This window comes from Vulpes lagopus, chromosome 7 (assembly GCF_018345385.1).
Source record: "Vulpes lagopus strain Blue_001 chromosome 7, ASM1834538v1, whole genome shotgun sequence".
Lineage (NCBI taxonomy): Eukaryota > Metazoa > Chordata > Mammalia > Carnivora > Canidae > Vulpes > Vulpes lagopus.
In genome coordinates this window covers 42,273,990-42,297,197 of record NC_054830.1, presented here as the reverse complement: position 1 = coordinate 42,297,197, position 23,208 = coordinate 42,273,990, and the positions used below count along the sequence as shown (strand labels likewise).

Sequence of the window (23,208 nt, the reverse complement as noted above, 5' to 3'; positions counted from 1 at the left end):
GATATCTTAAAACTCTTTTGTCTGATTGGATTCGGTGGTACATTTTGAGGTTTTAACTAACATGGTTATTGGTCCTTGGACTGTGTTGGGTTTGGTGTCATTGGGTTCTGAAACTCAACTTACACTGAATGTATATTTCCTCCTTAGCACTTCCAATATAATCGATTCATAGTTAAGCGATAAACGCCCTTCCTCCCAAGTCTCCATTCTCAAATATTCACTTAGAATATTTCAGCTGTTCTCACTATCAAATAAAAAAAAAAATTCCCCCAAATTACCAAAGATTAGTACTCTATTTAGGTGATTAAATCACAAATTGAGGCATTTGCATTTAAAATGTTCTGTAAAAATTAGAATTTGGAGACATTTACATGTGTAGATGTAACATGACCACACAACATTTGAAAAATTAATAGTTGGCATTTGTGATATACTATATTATTCCTCTAATTGCATTCTGGGCATAAAAAAGGTAGAAATTCAGAAGTACAAGCTGTTCTGACAGGTGACATTGGTAGATTTTATGGTGGTATTAGAAAACAAAACGTGGATAGCAGCCACCAACATATGTAAGCATTTTAAGGTTAACTGATAAATTGAAGGAACGCTATGTGAAGTAATTGAACATCCATTTCAGTCTTCCTATTGGGAATGTTCATGGCATAAACAGGAAACAAAAGTAATAGTCTACCCATTTGCTTGATTTCAGATCCTTTGCCTTTACCTGATGTGTTACTGTGAATGAAATACCAGGAAGATGGATTACAAATCGAATGAACTCATAGGACTCTTTTACCTGAAACATGTCAAATTTTATGTCATTCTGAAGAACTACAGAAAGACTAATGTAGAATGTTTTTATCCTTGCTACCTGGGTGGCATGTGATAACCTGTTTATTATAAATCTCCTAAATATAAAAGAGATTAGCATTCTCATTTACTTATGACTTCAGTGAATCTATATATCCAATCTTTGGTTAACCTACATACAGAAAACAAATCTGTATACTTAGATCCCACATGAATCAGAAGTAATGAAGGCTCTTTTTTTGTTTATTTGGTATCAACGATAGTCCATCACAAAGTTTGAGGATGCAGGTTACCAATAGCTAAATTTCTTAAACTAAAAGAAATTAGGGCATTGGGCAATTATAATTTCTTATTGCTGAAACTAGAGCAATACTGCTATTTTTATAGTTAGATTATTAACTGGAGTATTGCTTCCAGTTCTGTCTAAAGATAATACTGTAGACCATGAAATTTTAATTGACGGTCTAATTTTACTGATATCTAGAAAATGCAAAATAGATTGGATTAAAATGAGTTAGATATGAAGTAGAAAAGTGTCTATAAATTCTGACTCTACACAATTTAGGTTTTGGGTAAAATGTCCCACTGGATTCCATTTTAGATCAAATATTGATATTACATTTTAATAATTTTAGCACCTGATTATCATAGCTAAGGTGTGATATCTATGCCAATTTCACTGTCATTTAGTAAACTATGTCTTAATAATTCCTTGTTTTAACAAACTACAAAAAATGACTGACATCAACAAACAAGTAAATATCAAAGCTAGCTCATTTAAATTAAAGTAAAGTTTCTCTTTTCCATCTTTTTAAGTCAATAACTTTAAATGGCTCTAATGGTAATTATACACAGAAAGTAGCTCACACCTCAGGCCAAGGAAAATATAAAGATTTAATCAATGGATTAATGCAACCCTATTTTATCATTCTTTATAAGACCATCAGAGCATTAACAGCAAAAACAAGAATGAGATCACACACGTGCGCGCGCGCGCGCACACACACACACACACACACACACAAAGGAGAGAAAGAGATGAAAATAGAATAAAAAGAAGTGCTATCTTGAGACCTGATTGAATGAGTGACAGAAAATAAAATTTAGCCTCTCTACTAAATGATGTAGATCATTCTCAGTAAAACACAATACACTTAAAATCTTCAGTCAGTTCTAAATGAGAGAAAACATTTACCAGGACATTCAAGAAAATTTATGGAAGAAATTGTTAATTTAAATATGTTGTCTCTTTTACTTTTCTGCCATTCAGGACAGAGCATAGATATTCTTTTCAGAAGAGAGTTGTCCCAAAGAGAAAACAAATGTGCATAATTTGCTAATCTTTTTTTAAGAGTATATAGTTCACAGACTTACCAGATGAAACCCAGAAAAAAGGCTCTTCCCCAAGTATGTAGCACAGGATTTGCCCTCTAATCTGCTTATGTGAATCCCATCCATCTTCCCAAGCATACCCTGGATTCCCACTATTACAAACACACCTTATACATTGTCCCTGGTTCTCTCAGTGTCATTGGCTGTCAAAGGCTCAAATAATTTAATCCCATCATAAAATGGCAGCCAGCAGACCAGTCCCTCTTTCTTTCCTTCCAAAGACTGTTCCCACAGAGCTTCTGTCTGGAGATAGTTCGTATGTCAGACTGATGCCAAACTACCAGCTGTGTGTTTCTGTTCTCAAAGTGAGTCAGTGGCCAGTGCAATAAAATATGATCCTGCATTGTTGCCCGTATGTACCTGCCTCACCCTTAGCTGTTCCCCAGGGAACCTGGCAAAAACATGCAACTCCTTGACCATGCGACTGTATTTTCTCTTCCTCATTCTCCAAATATTAAAGATTAGTAATTTTTCCATATCAAAAAACTGATATGCAAGGAGGTTTAATACTTTACTTAGCTATAGCCAGGATGTATGTTTTCTGATCCTGAGTGAGTACTTTTCCTATGAAATCATTACCTGAAATATTATGCTACCTTGTGTTTTGAATTTTCTCTTTTTTAAATGATTTCTTAGAGTGGTTTTAGGTTTGCAGTAAAATCAAGAAAAAAGTACAGATTTCCCATATACCCCCACACATTCATAGTTTCTCATATAATCAACATTCCCAATGGTGGTACACTTGTTACAACCAAGGAATCTATCTTGGCACATCATAATCATCATAATCGTCCAGAGTCCATAGTTTACTTTAGGATTCACGCTTGGTGTTGTACATTCTTGGGGTTTAGAAAAATATATGTAATGATATATATATCCATCATTATAGTATCATACGAAGTATTTTTACTGACCTAATAAGCTCCGCTTATTTATTCTTCCCTCCCCCAACCACTGGCAGCCACTGATCTTTTTACTGTTTCCCTACTTTTGCCTTTTGCAGAATGCCATATAATTGCAATCACATAGTACATAACCTTTCAGATAGGCTTTTTTCACTTACTAACATGCATTTAAAATTCTTCCATTTCTTTTCATGGCTTGATAGCTCATTTCTTTTTAGCACTGAATAATATTCTATTGTCTGGATGTACCACAGTTTTTTTTTTAAGATTTTATTTATTTATTCATGAGAGAGACAGAAAGAGAGAGAGACAGAGAGAGAGAGGCAGAGACACAGGCAGAGGGAGAAGCAGGCTCCATGCAGGGAGCCCGACATGGGACTCAGTCCCTGGTATCCAGGATCACACTCTGGGCTGAAGACAGCGCTAAACTGCTGAGCCACCTGGGCTGCCCCAGGTTTTTTATTCATTTACTTATTGAAGAATAGCTTATTTGCATCCAAGATTTTGCAATTATGAATTAAGATACTATGAATTATAGTGTGCAGGTTTTTGTATGGAGATAAGTTTCAAGACCTTTGGGCAAGTATTAATGAGTGTGATATTTGGATTGTATGGAAAAGGTATGTTCAGTATTATAAGAAACCTTCAAACTGTTCTCTAAAGTGGCTATACAATACATTCCCATTAGCAATGAATAAGAGTTCCTGTTGCTCCATATCCTAGCCAACATTTGGTGTTAGGATTCTAGATTTTAGCCAGTCTAATAGGCATGGAGCAGCATCTCATTCTAATTTGCATTTTCTTGCTGAAATATGTGGAGAATCTTCAAATATGTGTTCACCACCTAAATATCTTGTTTGGTGAAATGTCTCTTAAGGTCTTTGACCCATTTTTTTATTGGAGTTATTTTTTTTATCCCTGAGTTTAATCACTATTTGCATATTTTAGATAAAAGTTCTTTATCAGAATATTTTGCAGATATTTTCTCCTCATCTGTGGCTTGACTTCTCATTCTGTTGGTACTGCTTTTTACAGTGCAAGGTTTTGGGTTTTTTTTCCCTTTAATTTTAATGAAGTCCAGCTTATTATGTGTTTCTTCCATGAGTCTGCCTTTGCTGTATGTGAAAAGTCATGGCCATACCAAAGGTCATTTAGGTTTTCTCTTATCTCCTTATCTTCTGGGATTAAAAATAATATTTTATTTATTTATTCATGAAAGACACAGAGAGAGGCAGAGACATAGGCAAAGGCAGAAACAGACTCCCTGCGGGGAGCCTGATGTGCGACTCAAACCCAAGACCCTGGGATCACATCCTGAGCCAAAGGCAGACACTCAACCACTGAGCCACCCAGGTGCCCCACCTTCTGGGATTTTTATAGTTTTGTGTTCTATATTTAGGTCTATGATTCACTTTGAATTAATTTTTGTGAAGGGTGTTAAGGTCTGTGTTTAGATTCATTTAAAAATTTATTTTTTTTCCCCAATGTGAATGTTCAGTTGTTTCAACACCATTCATTGAAAAGATTAAATCTGCTTTGCTGTACTGCCTTAGCTCCTTTATCATAATTTTCTTTTTAGAAAAGTTTTCACTCTCTAAATAGACTGTAAGCCTAAGTTTTTTGAGGCAAGTAATATAGAGGTTTTAAGACAATGGACTCAAAAGTCAGCTTGCTTTTTTGTGTTTTGGCTCCCCCTTTTTGGCTGTGCTTGACTTCCTTGTAAAATTCACATGTAAATGGGGATAATGGTAATAATAACAACATCGATTTGTTTTAGAATTAAGTTTTAAATGTATTAAAGATGTTGAGCGTAAGCCTAGAGAATAACGAGAGCTCCCAAAATGGTAACTATTACTCTTGGCTTCTTGGTAATCTTTAAGAATATCTATAATTCATAGGTACTTGGTAAATATGCTTTCTGATTGCATTTACTCTGAAATCCTTAGCCTTTTCTTTGTAGGTCTACATGTATATTTATTAATATTATCAGTAAATTCAGCAAACCAACAGCAAGTCACTTAGATAACCTCTTTGCTTAAAAATAAATGCTAGGCATAGGTATAAGCAAAGTGGTTATTTGGCTAATCGACTTTTTGTTAGTTTGCTGACACTGTATAAAGTAGCACAGGAACTGGAGAGATAAATTCAAATCAGACTTACCAAGGATAAGGCTTGAATATACAGAGTAAACTTTAATCATTCTTTTGTACAATTCCAATCACAAAACTAAAGTTTTTACAAAGGCCATCATAAAATCTTTTGAAGTTATTGTGGACCCTGTTGGGGCTGGAGAGGGTGTTTCTAATTAACTGATTCACAGAAAACACAGCAATTATATCTGTAGTATTTTCTTAGCCTCTGTCCTAGCTTCAGACAAATAATTTCCAGACAAATATTTCTTTGGTCTCCTGAACTGAGTTACTTTAAGCACAGTATATTTAAATTTATATGTTCAATGGGAGGTAAGGCAGGAAAAATAAAAAAAAAAAATGAAAACCTACATGAAGTGGCATCACCAGTTGGAAGCACAAATAAATTCGATTTTGCTATGTTTTGTCAGAAAGCACATTTCTCTTGGTGCCTAGGGAAAAGTCATGCATGGGTACCTTTATGTTGACCCTTTTAACACCCCTTTCAACAAACAAGAGGAACATCTATTTTAAACACGTTAAATAACTAAAGATATGCTTCCCTAGATCGTATTAATCAAACATGATTTGGGGGTCATTACACAACTAACTGAAAGGGTTTAACTTGCAAAGGATTGTTTAGAAATATTACCTGGAGATTAAAATGGACTCAAACATTTTTTAATTTACATGGAAATGAAAACATCACTGATGCCAGTGTCTAATTTTTTTTTAATTTCTGGTTTCAGCAGTTGTATTTTATGCCTAATATGTAATTGATTGGTGTGAGCAGCCAAATGTTTCAAAGTTAAGTTCCCATGTTCAACTGTCCTAAACTTCAAATCAGATATTCAGACCTTAGAACTCATCAAAATGTGACTCCTTGTTTAATATACCCAAATAATTTAAGCACCAGCTTTGTAGTGGCTGACACACAACAAAAACACGGATTCTGGGTGACTGAATTGTGACACAAATTAGGAGATGGCAGATAAGAGCAGTTGCTAAATAACATAATTATTTGGTGTCATGATGTGTCTTAATTCTGATGGCATGCCAGAATGTGCTGCTAGGCTGATTCTCATGAAATGTTAAGGAAAAGTGATTTAACATTAACAAAACAGCATCAGATGGAAAGCTTAGCTAAATTAATCCAGTGGAGAGGCCTAAGAGGAGTATTTAGCTGCTCAGTAGAAGGAAAGGAAAGATAAAGAAAAGTGTCTCCATTTGCCGCAGCATTTTGGGATGCCAGAGAACACACAAAAGGGAATTAATACAGATTCATATGCTAACATGCCTTACAACCCAAGCAAATCAAAAGAATATATAGGAAATTATAAAGCTGACAAAGGACAAGAAAGTTTGTGAACACGGGACTTAAAAGACATTTTTAAAGAAGTATGCTCCTAAAATAACTAGAGGAGAAGCAATCGAAAACACAATGGGAGGGAGAACTGTGCAGAAAGGAATGGAGAAGTTCAAACATTATCAGGATTTTTGGCTACACTTTAATTACATTTATGATGATTAACCTATTGTGTGATCTCCTTAAGACTTGGAAAGTCTAAAATGTAAAGTTGTATCTGCAGCATACTTTGAGATAGATAGACAAGATTCAAATACAGCCCTGTGACTTTAAACCAGTAATTTTATCCCTGAAATTCTTGGTTTCCCACAGGCATTAAAAAGGAAAAACAGATGAGGGAGTTGGGCTGGACATTTATGATTATTGCCCCTTTTCATTCTAGCTTTGTCCTTTTGTTATTTCAGAACACGGTGTATCTGGGAAATCTTTCCCCTGCCATCTTGAATCTGGTTTTGGCAGTGGATATGAATGGAGTTTCCAGTTCTGAATCCCTTTTGGCTACTGAATTATTATATTCTTCAGAGTCTACAGAGCTAAGCTTACAAACATGGCTGAGAATGAGATACCAACTTGGATGCGACTCCTTTCTGCTAACTCCAATTATTTCTTCTTCTTAATTATAATACATAATTTCATACCTACATAAAGTCCTTCATGGAACTTATGGAGTTTACCCTTATTTATTGAATTTGCATTTCTATGTCCATATGTCACCATAAATTATACTGCATGTTACGTTAAAAATCCAATCAGTCATTTGAATATCATAGATGTAGGAAGCTAAGCCACTAAGGGGACTGATTTAAGACTCTGCCTATCAGTGCTATGATAGCATATAGACCTATTCTATACCTTTTACTGATGGAAAAATAGAATTTGACTGTATATACCACTGTTTTTGGAAGAATTATAATTTGAGCTGGAAAAAATAATGAACAAATAATGTATATAGTATGACAGCCTGCTTTTAGTTCTACAGACAGATGCTGTATGATGCCAGAAAACTAACTAGAGGCCTACACTGTGGTGTTTAGGATTATACAACTTTGGAGTCAGAGCCTCCTGGAATTGAATGCATTTCTATTACTCACTAGCTTTGTGACTAGGTAGATGTCTTTGGGTAGATGTGATGTTTAACTTTGCTAAACCTTAGGTTTAACCATTAAAAAAATACAAATAAATAATACCCCCCTAATAGGCATCTTATAAAAAATAAATGTATCTAACATCTTAATACACTACCCATCCATGACAGATACTATAAGTTGATATTATTACCAGTAATATTATTATTATTTGATGAGACTTGGGGTCAATAATGAGAAGGACAGATTTCTGATGGTCTTGGTTGATTAAATCTGAGATAGAATTTAAAAAAATGTGTATAACATTTATACATATGTATAAATGTGAATAACTTATAACATATAAGTGTATCCAAGCATCCCTAAGAAGTCAGAGTCAACCGTTGGATGGCTTACAAAATGATGTGTCTGTACTTAGAGGAATAATATACTGCATTGAGGAAGGTAAGTGCATATCCAAACCTTTTAACTGGCATCATATGTGACAATGACTATGCAGTAGACAGCCACATATATAGCCAGTTCTTCCACTTTTGTTTACTAGGAAAAATTCCTACCTACCCTTCAAGTGCCAGCTCAGTTACCTCCAAACTGCTGAAGCCCTTCTGAACTCCTGTAAGCCGAGTCAGTCCTCACCATCTTCTGTCTGTGATGACACATGCCCCACTGCACTGGAGCTGTTGACCTGTCTGCTTCCCCCATGAGACTCGGAGCTCATTCAAATTTATAAACCCAGAATTTTTTCACAGGGCCTGTCAAATTGGTTTGCAACTATGCTTATAAATAAATGAATAGTTTGACAAGTCACACTTGAGAATCAGATTTGTCACTCCAAATCAACAATTCTCTAACTGTGCTCTCAGGAGATACAGGGCGTTCTTAGGGCACACCACAGGCTGCTGGAAGGAAGGCAGTTTGTGGCTGCTGAGGGCAGGTAGAAGGGTGGGGAGTCAGGGGTGGGCGGAGTATTGAGAGGCTCTGGTTTGTCCTCTGGGGCATTAGCCAGATTGGTTCAGTTTTAGCTCTTCTATGAAATGGGCTCCAGCATAAATTTTATTTGGAAGCAAAACAAAAACAAAACAAAAGCACCCCCCTTCCCCTAAACACAGTTCTACTGTGGAAAAAGAGCAGAAAAAAAAAAGATTTTAAAAATTGGGAAACAATAGCCAGTGACTACAAAAATGCTCTGACAAGCCTGACTCTTCATTGTGAAGATATAAATAAGACTCACTTTTCACATTGTTGGTTGGGTTTTTATTTCTTCAACTGGATCATAGTTTCTATAAGATAGCAATTCTATCCTTTGTATTTATTTCTATTGGTTTATTTTCCGTATGTCCATCAGCATCTATGAGAAAATAAGGGTGTAACACAAACCTGTAGAGCAAACATTTTCTTTCTAAGGAGCATTGTACTTTAGGCAAATCAAGTAATCATTTCTTCCCTCAAAAGTCAAACTAAGAACAAAAGGTCATTTGTATAAATTGCACTAATAACTGACCTTTTCTATCTATAAAGTTATTGCTGTTGAATATTTATGTAAACTTTGGAAAATACAAATGTCACTCAGAAATTAGAAGCAAATACTAAAGTAAGTAAATATCATTCCAAGGCCAATAGTATTAATATTTTTAAAAAGTAACTAAAATGAAGACTTCTATTTCCTCAGCAGTGAAATAAGATAAAGAATCAAGCATTTTAATATAGGAATCAAAGTTCTGGGGGGAAAGGAGATAAAATGAAGTTTCTATTTTTCAAGTAATATGTTTGCATCAAACCAATATTTCTCTAAGGGGTATTCAAACATCTCAGCTTCTCTTGAGAACCGAGGACTTTACTATTATAAAAACTCAGATTCCTCAGCCCCTGCTTCCTACCTACTGACTGAAAATCTTGGACATTGCTCTGGGATCTGCATTTTTCACAAGGTTCTTATGTATGATTAAGTTTGAAGCCTATTGATAGAGACAACGAATTCACAGCAACTCTAAAACAAAGCTTAAGTATTTTCTGTTACAAGATACAGTAAGTGCAAGAATATAAGATGCTATTTATTTGTGGAACTTCTTTGCTTTGTCATATTTGCCCTTGGTTTAAAGCTACAGGATGTTATTGCCCATCATTAAGACATTTTGAATAGGGAACTACAGCAATAATAGTGTAACCCAAGGCAGTGGCATAAAAGAATGCACACCCAGCTGGGCAGGCTGAGCTTAAAGGCAGGCTTTACATCTCTAATGAACCGGAGCTTCTTCTGACCATGGCCGGCAGGTGGTTTTGGACTCATAGTGCTAAAGGGTCAGTGATCCAGACCAGTGGAGGCCAGTGGGGATAAAGAAAGCAGAATTGGATGGCAAGAGGGAAAAATGAGGGCAAGACTGACAGGGGCACACAGGATTTTAGCTTGTTAAATCTTTGCGTGATAGAGGCAGGAGTATCAGATGGCTCTTGACATCTTCAGCATGTAGTCCCTTGGAAAGGCTCACCTTAACAAGACTCTCAGGAGTTGAGTATGAACAATTTAAAATTTTATTACAAAGAGGCAGCACAGAAGGGAGACTGTAATAAGCCTGGCATTATGCAGACTGTCATTCTTCCTTAAACATGGGAACATATGGTTCATTTGCCTATTTGATACTCATGCTACCTGATGTACTAAGCACTATTACATTAAGTAGTTGGTGATACAAAATAAAATTAGGCTTATTTGCTTGTTCCATTAGGAAGCTTTGCAAGGAGGAGGAAGAGATAGAGAAGGCTGCTTGCTGGTTGCTATGTTCTGGTTAAAGTTGCACTGAATTGAGATTTGTGGAGGGGGTGTTTTATGAAGGCTAAGTACTGGGGGTTAAAAGTAAAAGAAAAAAGAAACAGTGGTGATTTAAAAAGTAGATATTGAAAGATACACAGAGAATGGTCAAACAGGAAGGAAACATCATATAACTGGCTCCCTTACGTTCAGGCAGATGGATCCCCACTAGCTAAGGTAAAACAGTTGTGAAAAGGCTCTAAGGAGAACATGGATTGGTAGCAAAGTGTTGGGCAATGGGCTATGTAACCAAAGGACCTACTTTGTCTAGCTAGTTTAGCAAAGAGTGGAATGAAGACAAACTAATGTTTATTCTGTTCATCTTCATTGTCACTCGGCTAAGGACTTTCAAATAAGGCCTCCCAAGGGTACATTTTTACTCATGAATAGAAGAAAGATCAAATGACTTGCTAAATAACCATCAATTCTTTCTTGGCACCAAGAACGCCCTGTTCCTCTCTTTCATTCTTCCCTCTCTTCATCTCCTCTCTCATCTCTTTTTCCTCTCTCCACTCATTCACTGCCACTTTTCAACTCCTCCTCCCCCAGCACCTCCCACAATTGACTATTGTGTTTATGAGGGAGGTGTCAAGGTGTAGGAGTGCCATGCAGATGGAAGTGGATCTGCTTAATTTCGGGCTCAAAGGCAAAAGCACCACTACTAGATTCCATGCTACCTAAGGGTTTTATATGTTCCCAAAAAGTACATGTGTTGTACCAAGGGACCCAGGGCCACACAGAGTTTAATAGTATCATTATTATAGGACAAAGCACACAAGATTCATGGATTTGAGAAGGTCTGTTTGTAACTCTGCATTTCCTCTCTCTCCTTCTCTCTCTCTGTCTCTGTCTGTCTGTCTCTCTCTCTCTCCCTCTCTCTCTTTTTCTCCAACCCCAAGTGGATAGAGGTAATAGAATTGGTTCTAGAGAGTTCAGCAGTCCTCTTACATCAAATCAGGGAAATATGATCACATTCCGAAACCAAGTGCTAAAGGGTAGAACCTCTACTTTTAAATTTGATATTCAGTGAATTTCAAAGTATCTTGGTATCTACCTCTTTGAGATTACCAAGGTAAAAGTGGTAGAAACACAACCATATATAACTATGTGACAACTGTGTTCCTCAGAAATGTATCCCCAAGAAAAAAGGTATACTTTAATGTCTGATAAACTGCCTGACATATAGACAGTGCTTAAGCCTGTTATTTTCATTATTAGTGATTATTTGATATATAACTGGATTTTATTTTATTTTGTTTTACTTTATTTTATCTAGGAAGAGAAAAATGTGGCAGATTCTTTTTCTTTCTTTCTTTCTTTCTTTCTTTCTTTCTTTCTTTCTTTCTTTCTTTCTTCTTCTTCTTCCTTCCTTCCTTCCTTCCTTCCTTCCTTCCTTCCTTCCTCCCTCCCTCCCTTCCTTCCTTCCTTCCTTCCTTCCTCCTCCTCCTCCTTCCTTCCTTCCTTCCTTCCTTCTTTTTAGATAAATGAGGAATAAATGTGGTGGATTACTTATTAATTCAGATATCTTTCAATAATAGGAAAAAAATTCTATCTCTTTATTTTTATTGTTCAGAGATTGTGCACTCTGACCAAATCTCAGGTGATTTAGGCATTGTATTTATAATGCTGCCTGTCAGAGGACAACTTTTAGCTGTCTGTCCAGCAGGTTAACATTTCCTATTAAATTCATGAGGTGATCCATGAACAGGTAGCCAGCAGTTACTGAGCACAAGGAGATAAATCTAGGCCTTTGATTTCTGTCAATTCTTTTGCTAAGTGGATCCATGAGGAAAAAAAAGAAGTGATTAATAAAACTTAGCAGATGCAGAACTGATTCCCTCAGTTGCCTAGAATACCTTGCAGAGATAAGCTTATTCTGTATTCATCTTGCCTTTCTGTGGCAAAATTTGTGGTTTTTACCCTGGCTGGTAGCAGTAAGAATGTGTAACTGAGATTTACATAAAGATTAGTTAGGATCCCAGCAATAAATGCACCCAGTGCCAGGAAAGAACACAGATCACCCAGCCTTTCCATATACGCTGTCTTTTGAGTCTCACACAACCATATGGGAGAGAAAAGTACTATTTTCTCCATTTTTCAAGTGATCTGACTGCGGACTACTGAAGTTCAGGGACTTGCTAGAAGTTATCAACTGCATGGGAAGTAGGGTTGGGACTTAAACCCAGATCTTATGACTCCCAATAACTTCAAAAAAAAACCCACTTTCTTGTGAAAGAATATTATGTGTCACGTTTTTGGCTAGCTTAACATTTTACCCACAACACCTAGTATAGTATTTGGAATATAATAGGTGTTCATTAAGTATTTATAGAATGAATGAACACATCATGGGCCTATTAATTATTAAGTAAGTTCTGGGTTTAACTGCAAAATGTCTTGTCAGGTAAACAAACAAAACAAAGTACATTTTAACTTTCACTGATTTAGCAACACATAAAATATATATTAAATGTCTGTTATGTCCCAGGTTGGAGCTGGGTGCTAGGCCTATAATGGTGAAGGAAAGAGTGGTTCTCACTACGCTGTTGTGCTACAGTCCAGCTGCCAAGGCTCTCAAACCTCTGAATCCATCCACTCAGCTCATTTCAGCTGTTATGACAATTTATAGCAATCATCATGTCTGGCTCAATCACTGGGTCACCTGAGGAAATCAGTGATATATATATATATATATATATATATATATATATATATATATATAATTAAAACTATGATTATAGCTACAATTTTAACCTGGCACACTAATGTTTTGCATTGACTTCTAATATATAATCTCTATTTTGGCAGTTACTGCATGGGTATAGTGTTTAAATAAATCCAGAAAACAGTGACCTCAAAAGAAAAAAAAAAAAATGAGAGTACGCCTGTGGTTTTATCCAAGGTCACACTACTCAACAATGATACAACTGGGATCAAAATCCCTGTTTTCTAATTCCCAAGGCAGGGCTCTTTGCAATACATCCTGCTTTTCCCCACAGGAACATACCTTTTCTTCTTCAGATTAGGTGCTATAGCTAAATGACTTGTAGCTGCAAAAGGAATGAAGTAGATGTCATAAGACCATACATTCCCAGCAGGAAATCAGTTAGCCTTTGGACTCTATAATGCTATCTCCCTATTTTCAGTTGTAGGAAAACTTTTCTACTTGGACAGCCTGCCATAAATACAGGCATTTATAAAGACAGTAATCATTAAATAGTCCAGACTTCATTTGTGGCACATGGGCCAATAAGAAACATGCTAATTAAATTCAGAATTGTTGCTTGATCTGAGTTGCCAATACATGAAATTAGGTAAGTCATGTGAAAACAGTCCTGCAAAAAATAATCAAGGATGTTCTGTATTATCTGTTGAGTGGAAAAGATCTGGCAACAGAGATGGGCAACTCGGTAGAGTGTCTCAGCTTTATCATTTACTACCTAGATGATGTATGCTGTCTCAATACATGTAAGAGTGGAAGAGACTGTCAAAATATATATATTGACACCATTTTTTTATAAGTAGGCAATACAGAAAGGTTACTTTGAATAGGCTTCTTTAGAGTCCTTTCAACCATCTCTAGGTAGTTACACTTTATTGGAAGCAAGAGTTAGTGACAATGAAATTTCAAAGTAGACAGGACCATATAGAAATTTTATAACAGAAAGTAAAAATGTGCATTTTCCCACACAGGTATTTCCAAGGTCAAGAACTAAAAACCATTCCTACTTGGAATCATTGTAAATATTTAAGTTGTTTTCCACATGTGAATCCTTAAATCTTTCTTTTTTTTTTTTTTTTTTTTTTTTTTTTTTTTTTTCTTAAATCTTTCTATGTATACAACTGTGCCATGTTTTAACAGAGGTAGGAGAGGGTAGGCTTTATATTTATTTTTCTATTTAAGTGAAATAAGCAGTCTGGTGTGGCATTTAAAAATGCATACTGGGACTCGGTGTTGTGTCTTTGAGTTCAGGATCTGGTTCTATAAAATTCCTTCCTTCTTTCCCCCCTCCCTCCTTTCCTTCTTTACTTTTTATCATGACTCTAAATTTTATCTTCAACTTCTTCGGATTAGACTACAAATGATTAGACTACAAAAGAAAAAGGCATTAAGTCAACACAAATAGAAGCATAGGTGCCGCATTTCCCAGTAAGCAGCATGAAACCATGTACTTAATGAAACCAGTCTGGTCAGAAGGCATTAGAAGAAGGGACAGGATAGGAATCATGCAGAGACACAAAATCTCATGGAACTGGCTGTGCGACCTTTGCAAATTACTGCTTAAGCTAATCTATAACTGGCAAAGATATATGTTTGTAATTACTATGTACTTCTGGGACTCAACTTTCTTTTTTTCTTCTTCAATTTTTTTTATAAACCTGAAAAGCCATTTTAAAAGCAGTTTCCCTAATACTCTACAAAACTTTTTTTCCCCTCTCATTTTCTTATTTTAATTCAAATCCTCTTCCCTCTCTTTCTCTTCCCCATGTACATTGTGTTTGAGTCTTTAAAGGTTATAGGAAGTAAACAGCAGTCATTCCTGCTACTTAGGTGAGGACTTTGAGTCACTTTTGGAAATGAAGTAATCATTTTATCTCAACTCTCAGTACAGACTGCTGTGTTTGATACTATGATATCTCTTGCGTTTTCCTGTTCTACAGCAGTGCCTTCAAATCCCAATTAGATTTTAGAAATCAAAGAGGAAACATTTAAAAGGAATCCACATCCAAAGCTGTTGAGAATACTTGCCATGATCTCCTAGGTAGTCTATACAGAGGAAGGAGCCCAGTCAGGGCCAGGCAACAGATTTTCCTTCATCTGTCTTTTCTCCTTAGCTTTGAAGCTTCTGTTCTTATGTCTTGGGGTATCTCCTCCAGAAGAGCTTTTCCCTAAAGCTGGTGACACCTGAGGTAGTCATCCTTTTTGACACATTCATTCCACTCAATATTGATTGAGTTCAGGTTCTATGCCAAAGGCACAGGGCATGCACAGATAAATTTGACAAAATCCCTGTCCTGGGAAAACTTCACTGTAGGGCTGTAGAGCTCACTGGAGACAGGAGAGATAGTAAGGAAAGAGAGTGCTCTAGATAAGTCTTTCTCTTGCATATTTTGTCTTGTCAGGAGAGGGTCTTCAAGGCACCAGATATAATCCTGATAGCACTCTATACAATCAGCATTGTTTATTTGTTTTACCCCCTTACCTCTCTCCCTTGACCACAAAAGCAGTCCTAGATCAGAAATAACAAGAGAGTGCCCCTGTATCCAGCCTTTGGGCATTTTTACTGGCTCAGAATTCCAAAATGGAGATTTCAATTTTTTCTTGAAATGTTTGAAGTTGTACAACTCTGTCTGAAGTTCTACTTTCCCACCAAAAACATCTGCCTGAATTTGGAGTGACTATCTAGTTTGGTGCAAACTCACAGCTTTGACTTGTAAGACTGGCAGACTGCCATTTTGCATTACACTTCGGCTGTCCTTTCTTTTACTTGGCCTGTCTTGTTTGTTTATATTACCTACCTGATTAGCTATGCACGTCCATTAATAACACATGATACCGATAAAGAGCTCACTGAAACACTTTCACATATTCAGCACAATGGCTCATTCACAATAGTATTCCATTGCACATTTGATCACACAGTAACATACATGGGTCATTGCAATAGAGCTGTAACTACAGACTAGTCATCCCTAGGTACACAGGGTTCTATAGTAAAACTCAATAAAATATATTCTAAAAAGAGAAAAACACCTGTTTTGCTCCATCTAAACTCTCTTAGAAAATATGCCAGTGCTGATCCAGGATTTCTCAATCACATCCAGAATAGAAGGAAACCTCTCTTCTTTCTCTACAGGAGCCTCTCTACCATTTTTTTCATGTGGTGAATTCATTTTTGTCATGGGGTGAACACCTGTGTGACTATTTAAAAACCACAACACCAGGTGTGTGTGTATAAGTGTCTCTTTTGTGTAATGCTCTTCTCACTGATTTCTCAGCAGGCTGGGTCAGGAAAAATCTTCAAGCTGAATATAGAAAAGGTCTTAAAGGATTTTAAAAAATATATTACAAATGCAAGCATAAAGTATATTGCAGCAAAATTATACAAATAGGTCTTAAGTTTATAAGATTCTTTAGTTTTTGCTATTATGTGGCAATGTTTGATATCTCTGAGTACTCGGTTGTAAGCTTATCATAAAGAGAGAATTTTAGACTTAGATTTGGAAGACATTGTATTACAAAATAGTTCAAAATATAACACAAAAGAGATTTATTTACCTTTTGCTTTGTCTTAGGCTCTCCATTCCTCTTTTCCAGGAGATAACTGCCCTAGGAAAAGCATTTGGCTTGCATTCGATAGTAATATCCCCACCAACTTGAACAACTGAATTCTTTTTAATGGGATTTTTAGAGAAATCAGGAGCTGAGGCTAAAAATAGAATTAAAAACAAAACTGTTAAGTTACTCGCTTAATTAACATGTGGTAACATGACAATGTGGTGTACCAGACAAAATTTAGTATTTGTACCCAGAGCTCTTTTTCAAGCTGTTTTGCTCAGGTTGTCCTGAGGCCAGTTACAAACTTGGCATTTTGGAGTTCTAGTTTCATTTGAAAAATGAAGATGACAGTAGATATCACCTCAGAAATTTACTGTGGAAATTAAATGAGAGAACATCTATAAAGAAGTATAGCATACTGCTGGGCACAAAGTATATGTTCAATAAATGTAATTCATTTTTGTTTGGTGCAAGTCATTGTGATTAACAAAAGCAAGTTATATAGTCACATTCTCAACAGTGCTTACAGTAAAGAGGTGAAGATAACCATGGTTAACTTCCTTTTTAATCCACCCTTTTTAACCATGGTCATCTTCACCTCTTTATTATAAACAATAAGAGACAGAAGAAGGGATTTTAAACCTGATGAGGGAAATCACCAAATCCATTTCTGTCACTGTAATGATCTTAAATGTGAAATACAAGATACCGCTGAGTTAAGTCAAGAATACTCTATCACTATGTCATATTTCTTCAGGCAAGCCTTTAATCAGCAAAATGGAAATACTCTGCCTTCTGTAGAAGCAGGCAGACTGAGAAAAAAAAAAAAGTCTATCAGTTTCAACTTTGTCCCCACTAAATAAATGTTGAACAAATATCAGTTCATGAGAGTGAGAAAGTTTTAGACTGCTTGGATGCATTGAATCTTTCCAGCTTCATGAATGTGGGAACCCAGCTTCATGAATGTGTCCAATGCCTGTCCCCAGTCTAGTCTAATTAAGCTGGAATTCTTTCAGATATGCCATAATCTTTTGTTTATGGGCATTTAAAATATTGTTCCTTTGCCCTTCCACTTACCTGTACATGCCTTTCCTTTGGATCTCAGCTTAAAGAGAATGTCCTCAATTTAGGTTATGTTCAACTTGCCATGAAGTCTGACAACTACTCAGTTATTGACCATAATAATCATACTTTAAAATTTAGTGCCTTTTTTCTCAGTGAAGCTACAGGTTCTATGAAAGTAAAAATCACTTAAGTATTGATAATTATATTTTAATGCTTAGTACACATAAATGTTCAATAAATAGTGATTCAAAGAATAAACAAACAAATCAATGTTTATTGTCCATAAGCTCATGGAACCTTGTTGCTTTGCTTGATCCTTCCTCTTTTTCATCTCCTTTCTTCTTACCATTAAGAAAATTTTGTGGTAAAAGACACTAATGGGTTATTTATTGTAATAGACACCACTGAGATTATCATTCTCAAACTGCTTCTATTCCCAATTTTTCACTGTAGGGACTTATCTGCCCAGCTTTCTGTGAGGTCTGGATGGTCACGTGACAGGGTTCTAGCCATTGGCATAAAAGGATTTTACTGTAAGGATGCAAGGAAATTTTGCATTTTCTAATGAGAGGGATAGATTTGGTCACTTTTGTCCCTACCTTCCCCATCTCCCTTAAATATGGATTTTATTTCTGTAGCTATAGCAGTCATTTCCTCAAGGCTATACGCATGAGGGAAAAGGATAAAGAATAACATCATCAATCACAGTGCCATGGCTCAACGACCACCCCTGAACCTGTTAAGAGATAAAATAAATATCTGCTTAAATCATTAAAAATTGAGATTTTTCTCTTCTTTACTTTTAACTGGCAGATGAAAACATTTCTAACGGATAATTTTGAATTCTACTCAAAACATCATGTGCTAGGATCAGCTTTGGAGGAGCCCTCTCCTGGCTTGGATGTACCCAAAATTGTGCTCCACTGGAAGTCCTAAAATATTGCTCAGATAGAATAATAATGATTACCCCACATTCTTTTAAAGTTAATTTAGACATTTCCCATTATTTCAAGGTAAGGCACTCTCTAATTTACATAAAAATTTGATTCATATTATGTATAATCATCATTTGCTAAAATGTCATTTTAAGTTTTTTAGTTATAAATAAATGACTTACCTAATACTCTCAATTCTGCATTTGCATAAATTATCTGATATTTGTTTTCTGCAGCACACTGGTAGACACCAGAATCTGACACATTCAGCATAGTTATGATAAGTGTCCCATTTTCTATTTGAATTCTTTCCTAATAAAAGAAAAGTCATGTGAAGATGCTAGTATGTTAATGTAGGCATACTCTTAACCAGAATATATTATTAAACATTTGTGCATATCTATAATATAGGATATTTTGGTGTATGAGAACTGATGTTTATGAAGATGACACTTAATATACTGAAAGATTCTGAACAGATTTTGAAGTTAAAAAAAGAAACATCTTTCATATAATTTTAGTGGTTAGTATATTTAATGTCTCATTTCTTTGAAAATTGGCGTTGTCTGCACAGAGTGTGTGCTTTCTGTTATTTGGCATATAAAATAATTTGTAATATTGACCATTCCAATTACTCCAGAAAATACGGTTAGTAACAATGTTAGACATGAATATAATAGTTAGAAATGTCTTTGGCTTTCCATCGTAAGGTCTCCAAAAGACTTGAAATGTGATGACTTGATAATATTCTAATTGAATCAGAAGTTGGAGAAGCTAAATTCTCCTTTTCTGCAGCCTGCCATAGTATGCTTAAACAGCCAAAATCTGTTACAGAGTCCCATTTGGAGTATAGAAATACAATTTTGAGTGCATACATAATGAAATAGTTTAATAGAGCAAATATAATTTTAAAAAAATATTTCGGTATACCTATTACCATCCTTTAAGGATAATAAAAGTTGGCTGGAGGAAACAGAAAATGCTCTATGCAAAAGGTATTCAGGAAGAAAAGCCCATTAAAACCAAAACAAAGAACAGCATTATATTCGGCTTCTAAACACCAGATGTTCTTTGTGTCCCTAGCTGTGCCCACAAGTCCAAAGTAAAAGGGAGAATTAATGCAATTATCTGAATAATTTGATGAAAAAATGCTGTCTCATTTTCAGCATACTGTTGAACAAAAGTAAGCTTTAGACTGAAAAATGTGGATAACTGCCTTAATCCTCCATTTCCAATTAGTTTAGAGCCATTAGTTTTCTTAAAAGCAAGATACTGGGTGATGTTTAAGAGCTTGGATCCTGGAATCAGACTACGTTTAGAATATAAATTCTAACATTTACTAGGTGCTGTGTGACTTTGGACAAGTAACTTAACCCCTCTGAAACCAGTTTTCATCATCTATAGAAGAAATAATACTAGCATTTCTCTCATAAAATTGCCATGAGGATACAGTAAGATAATGCATGGAAAAACATTAACACAAGATCTGGAGCATACAAGAGTTTGGTGGGCGTTAATGATGATGATGATGATGATGATGATGATGATGATGATGATATCTGAATGTGGATCTATCACTGACTGGTGTGTGACCTTATGCAAGTTGTCTTCTCTACCCTTAATTTTTCTTATTTGAAAAATGGGGATAATATTAATAGCTACTTTGAGTTTATTTAAGTATTATATAAGTTAGTTTATATGAAGAGTATACTACATTTCCTAGCACCTACTCAGCATTCCATGAGCATTAGTTGTTGCTGGTAGTAACAATATTTCCCTAGGAGAATAAGTGAATTCTTAATATCAGCTTAGATACTTACCTCTGGGTTGAGGCGTTCACCATTCTTTAACCAGGTGTACCAAGGATTTGGCTTTCCACTAGCTCTGCATTCCCAAAACAGACTGTCATAGATAGACAGGTATGTATTTTGGATTTTTTGTTCCCATTCTGGTGGGGCTGTTTCAAAAATAGAGAAGAACAACTACTTGGCAAGTCAATTATTCAAAACATTGTGCAACATTCCAAGATCTATAGAAAGCAGAAGGACAAAACTAACTGGATCCAACAGTGCTGCAAATACATGCCTTGAGGGAAGGGAAGTGCAGGAGCCTCATTGTGGACCAACAGAAATCTTGATATAAGTATCAGTGGTCCTTCAGCATAAGATAAATGTTTGCCATTTGTCATTTTTATGCACCTTTACAGCAACTTGGGAGTTGTGGGAAAAGGTCCAAATGCAGAACAAGACCAGAGAATAATTTCATGTAAATTTTAGTGCATAGGTCAAGTAAGAAAATGTATACCAAATCTGAATCCACTGTGGACCAAGGCCCTTGATTATATTTGGTCTGAACTAACTAAAGTCTGTCTATATCAGACATAATTACAATTCAATAGTTTGAAGCACAATTCAAATATGAGCCTTTTACATATTGGTAGGATTATGTTCCAATTTTTTTTTTATCCTAGGTAAAACATTGACAGACAATGAGTACTAAGGCACTTACATTAAGTGTTACTTAGGTATAAGATGGTATGATCCTTGCTACCATTGATAGAAACAGGTGGGGTGTAGATTTAATGTTTTAAAACTAATATTTTTTCCATAAAGATGATATGAGGGTGCCAGGCTGTGTCATTTAATCCCTTTCTTTTAGTCAGATCTGTCCTCAGATATATTAAGAGCAGGTGAAATTTCCTTTGGAACTGCAGGCTATTACAAGCTAGATGTTTTATATGTCTCATTGCAGTTGATTCTCCCTCCAATCATTTGTAGAGGATTTTTGCAGGGATGTTAGATAACTTGCTCAAGAAGATATAGTTAAAAGATACAGAAGTCAAAATTTGAACCTCAGAAGCAGAGCCTAAATCAAGGGGCTGTGTTCAGGCTGTCTCTTTGGGAATGCCAGCCCAAAGGTAAGGTGTCAGGAAAAGGAATAGTCAACAGGGAAAGAAAGAGGCAATGCAAGGATCAGTTATTGGTTGGCCACCCAAATGGGCCACTGTTACTCTATCTTCTGTGAACTTCGAAGGGGTCTTTATAACTGTCTACCTAGGAAAGGAAGAGGAAGCATTTGTTCACTGGCTCCTGTCCACAGTCATTCAAGGGTAGTATAGGCATTATGTATGAGCATATCCAGGTTGTGGGTATTTATGTGCTGAGTATGTTCTCGAGAGCACGGAAAACTGGAAGAGGAAATCAGATGGACTTTCTGTGGCACCTGAAATGAGACTCTATCAGGTGACACCTACAAAGAGCTGCTCACTATAGCAGTGGTTGAAGTAAGAAGTGGGATTGAGAGTTTTTGAAATGTTATACAAGTATGTCTGACTTCCAGGGTTTTCCCACTGCAACGTCTGCTTCACCAAGATAAAAGGTCCTTTAGGGAGCTGGTTGCTGAGAAGAAGGAATCGTGATGTTTCACTGTAGTAATGACTAAGCCTGGGATTGCCATCTGTGGGAATCAGGATGACTTCCAGTTACAGAACATGCTTATCACTGTTTTAAGGGACAAATCAAGGCAAGACTTGGAAGAAGTAGATGCATGGATAAAATGGAATCATGTTTCTGAACGTTATTACCAAAATTTTATAATTTGAAGATGATTGTTTAGAAATTGTCTTAGCATATGTTTGACCTGGAAGAAGAAATTCATGCTAACATATAATTCATATTGCTTAATAAAAGTTGAAATATATATGGTTTGTTGCTTAGGGCAGTAATTATAATTTTAAAACATATTTATTTAATATGTAAATTCTTGGGATTCTTCAGATTGAAAACCAAAGTTTCACACAGTTAATTCATGAAAGGAGTTAGGGTTTCAAGTCAATAGGTTTGGATTTTAGATTTTATTTTTTCCCTACTGAATGGTTATGAAAAGTTACTTAACGTCCCTGAATATGTTACATTTTCTATAATGATATTAATACTTTAAGAATTTCTTTTAGAGGTTATAGAGATACAATATAGAGGGATAGGGTTCCAAATTATAACTTAAACACAGCAATATAATAAACCTGATTCTGTTCTTAAAATTTTCAGGTCTTATGCAATTCTCAGGTAATTGAGTCAATTACTCAATTGCTCCTTTGGGAGCACAATGACAAATAAATTAATAGGTGAGCAAGAAGCATAATATTTGTCCTGTTGACCAATTATTCATTATTACTCCACAAGGATCATTTGAACTCATTAAATGGCTAATGACATGTGTTTCTACTTCTTACTCTTGTTAACAATTACATGAATTAATATTTGTAAAATTTGCTGTGTAAGTTAACAGTTTCTGTATAGATGTGGGAGAAAGTACTTTATTATTGATTTCTGGTTAAAGATTCCCTCATTTTCTGTTTAATCATGTAGTTATATCTTTGTCTATTTAATAGAAAAATAAAATATCACTAAAAATTTGCAATGCCTTTAATACTTTG

At 35.6% G+C, this 23,208-nt stretch overlaps 1 protein-coding gene across 1 annotated transcript in view; it reads right to left on the bottom strand.

Moving 5' to 3' along the window:
• CNTN6 (contactin 6) overlaps nucleotides 1–23,208 on the bottom strand; it is a 155,589-nt gene that overhangs the window by 54,129 nt on the left and 78,252 nt on the right. Inside the window, exons 6-8 of the mRNA XM_041762914.1 lie at nucleotides 20,594–20,730; nucleotides 18,956–19,085; nucleotides 16,774–16,924 (exon numbers count right to left, since the gene is read on the bottom strand). Coding sequence (XP_041618848.1) covers nucleotides 16,774–16,924; nucleotides 18,956–19,085; nucleotides 20,594–20,730 — 418 coding nt within the window. The remainder of the gene's footprint in view (nucleotides 1–16,773; nucleotides 16,925–18,955; nucleotides 19,086–20,593; nucleotides 20,731–23,208) is intronic.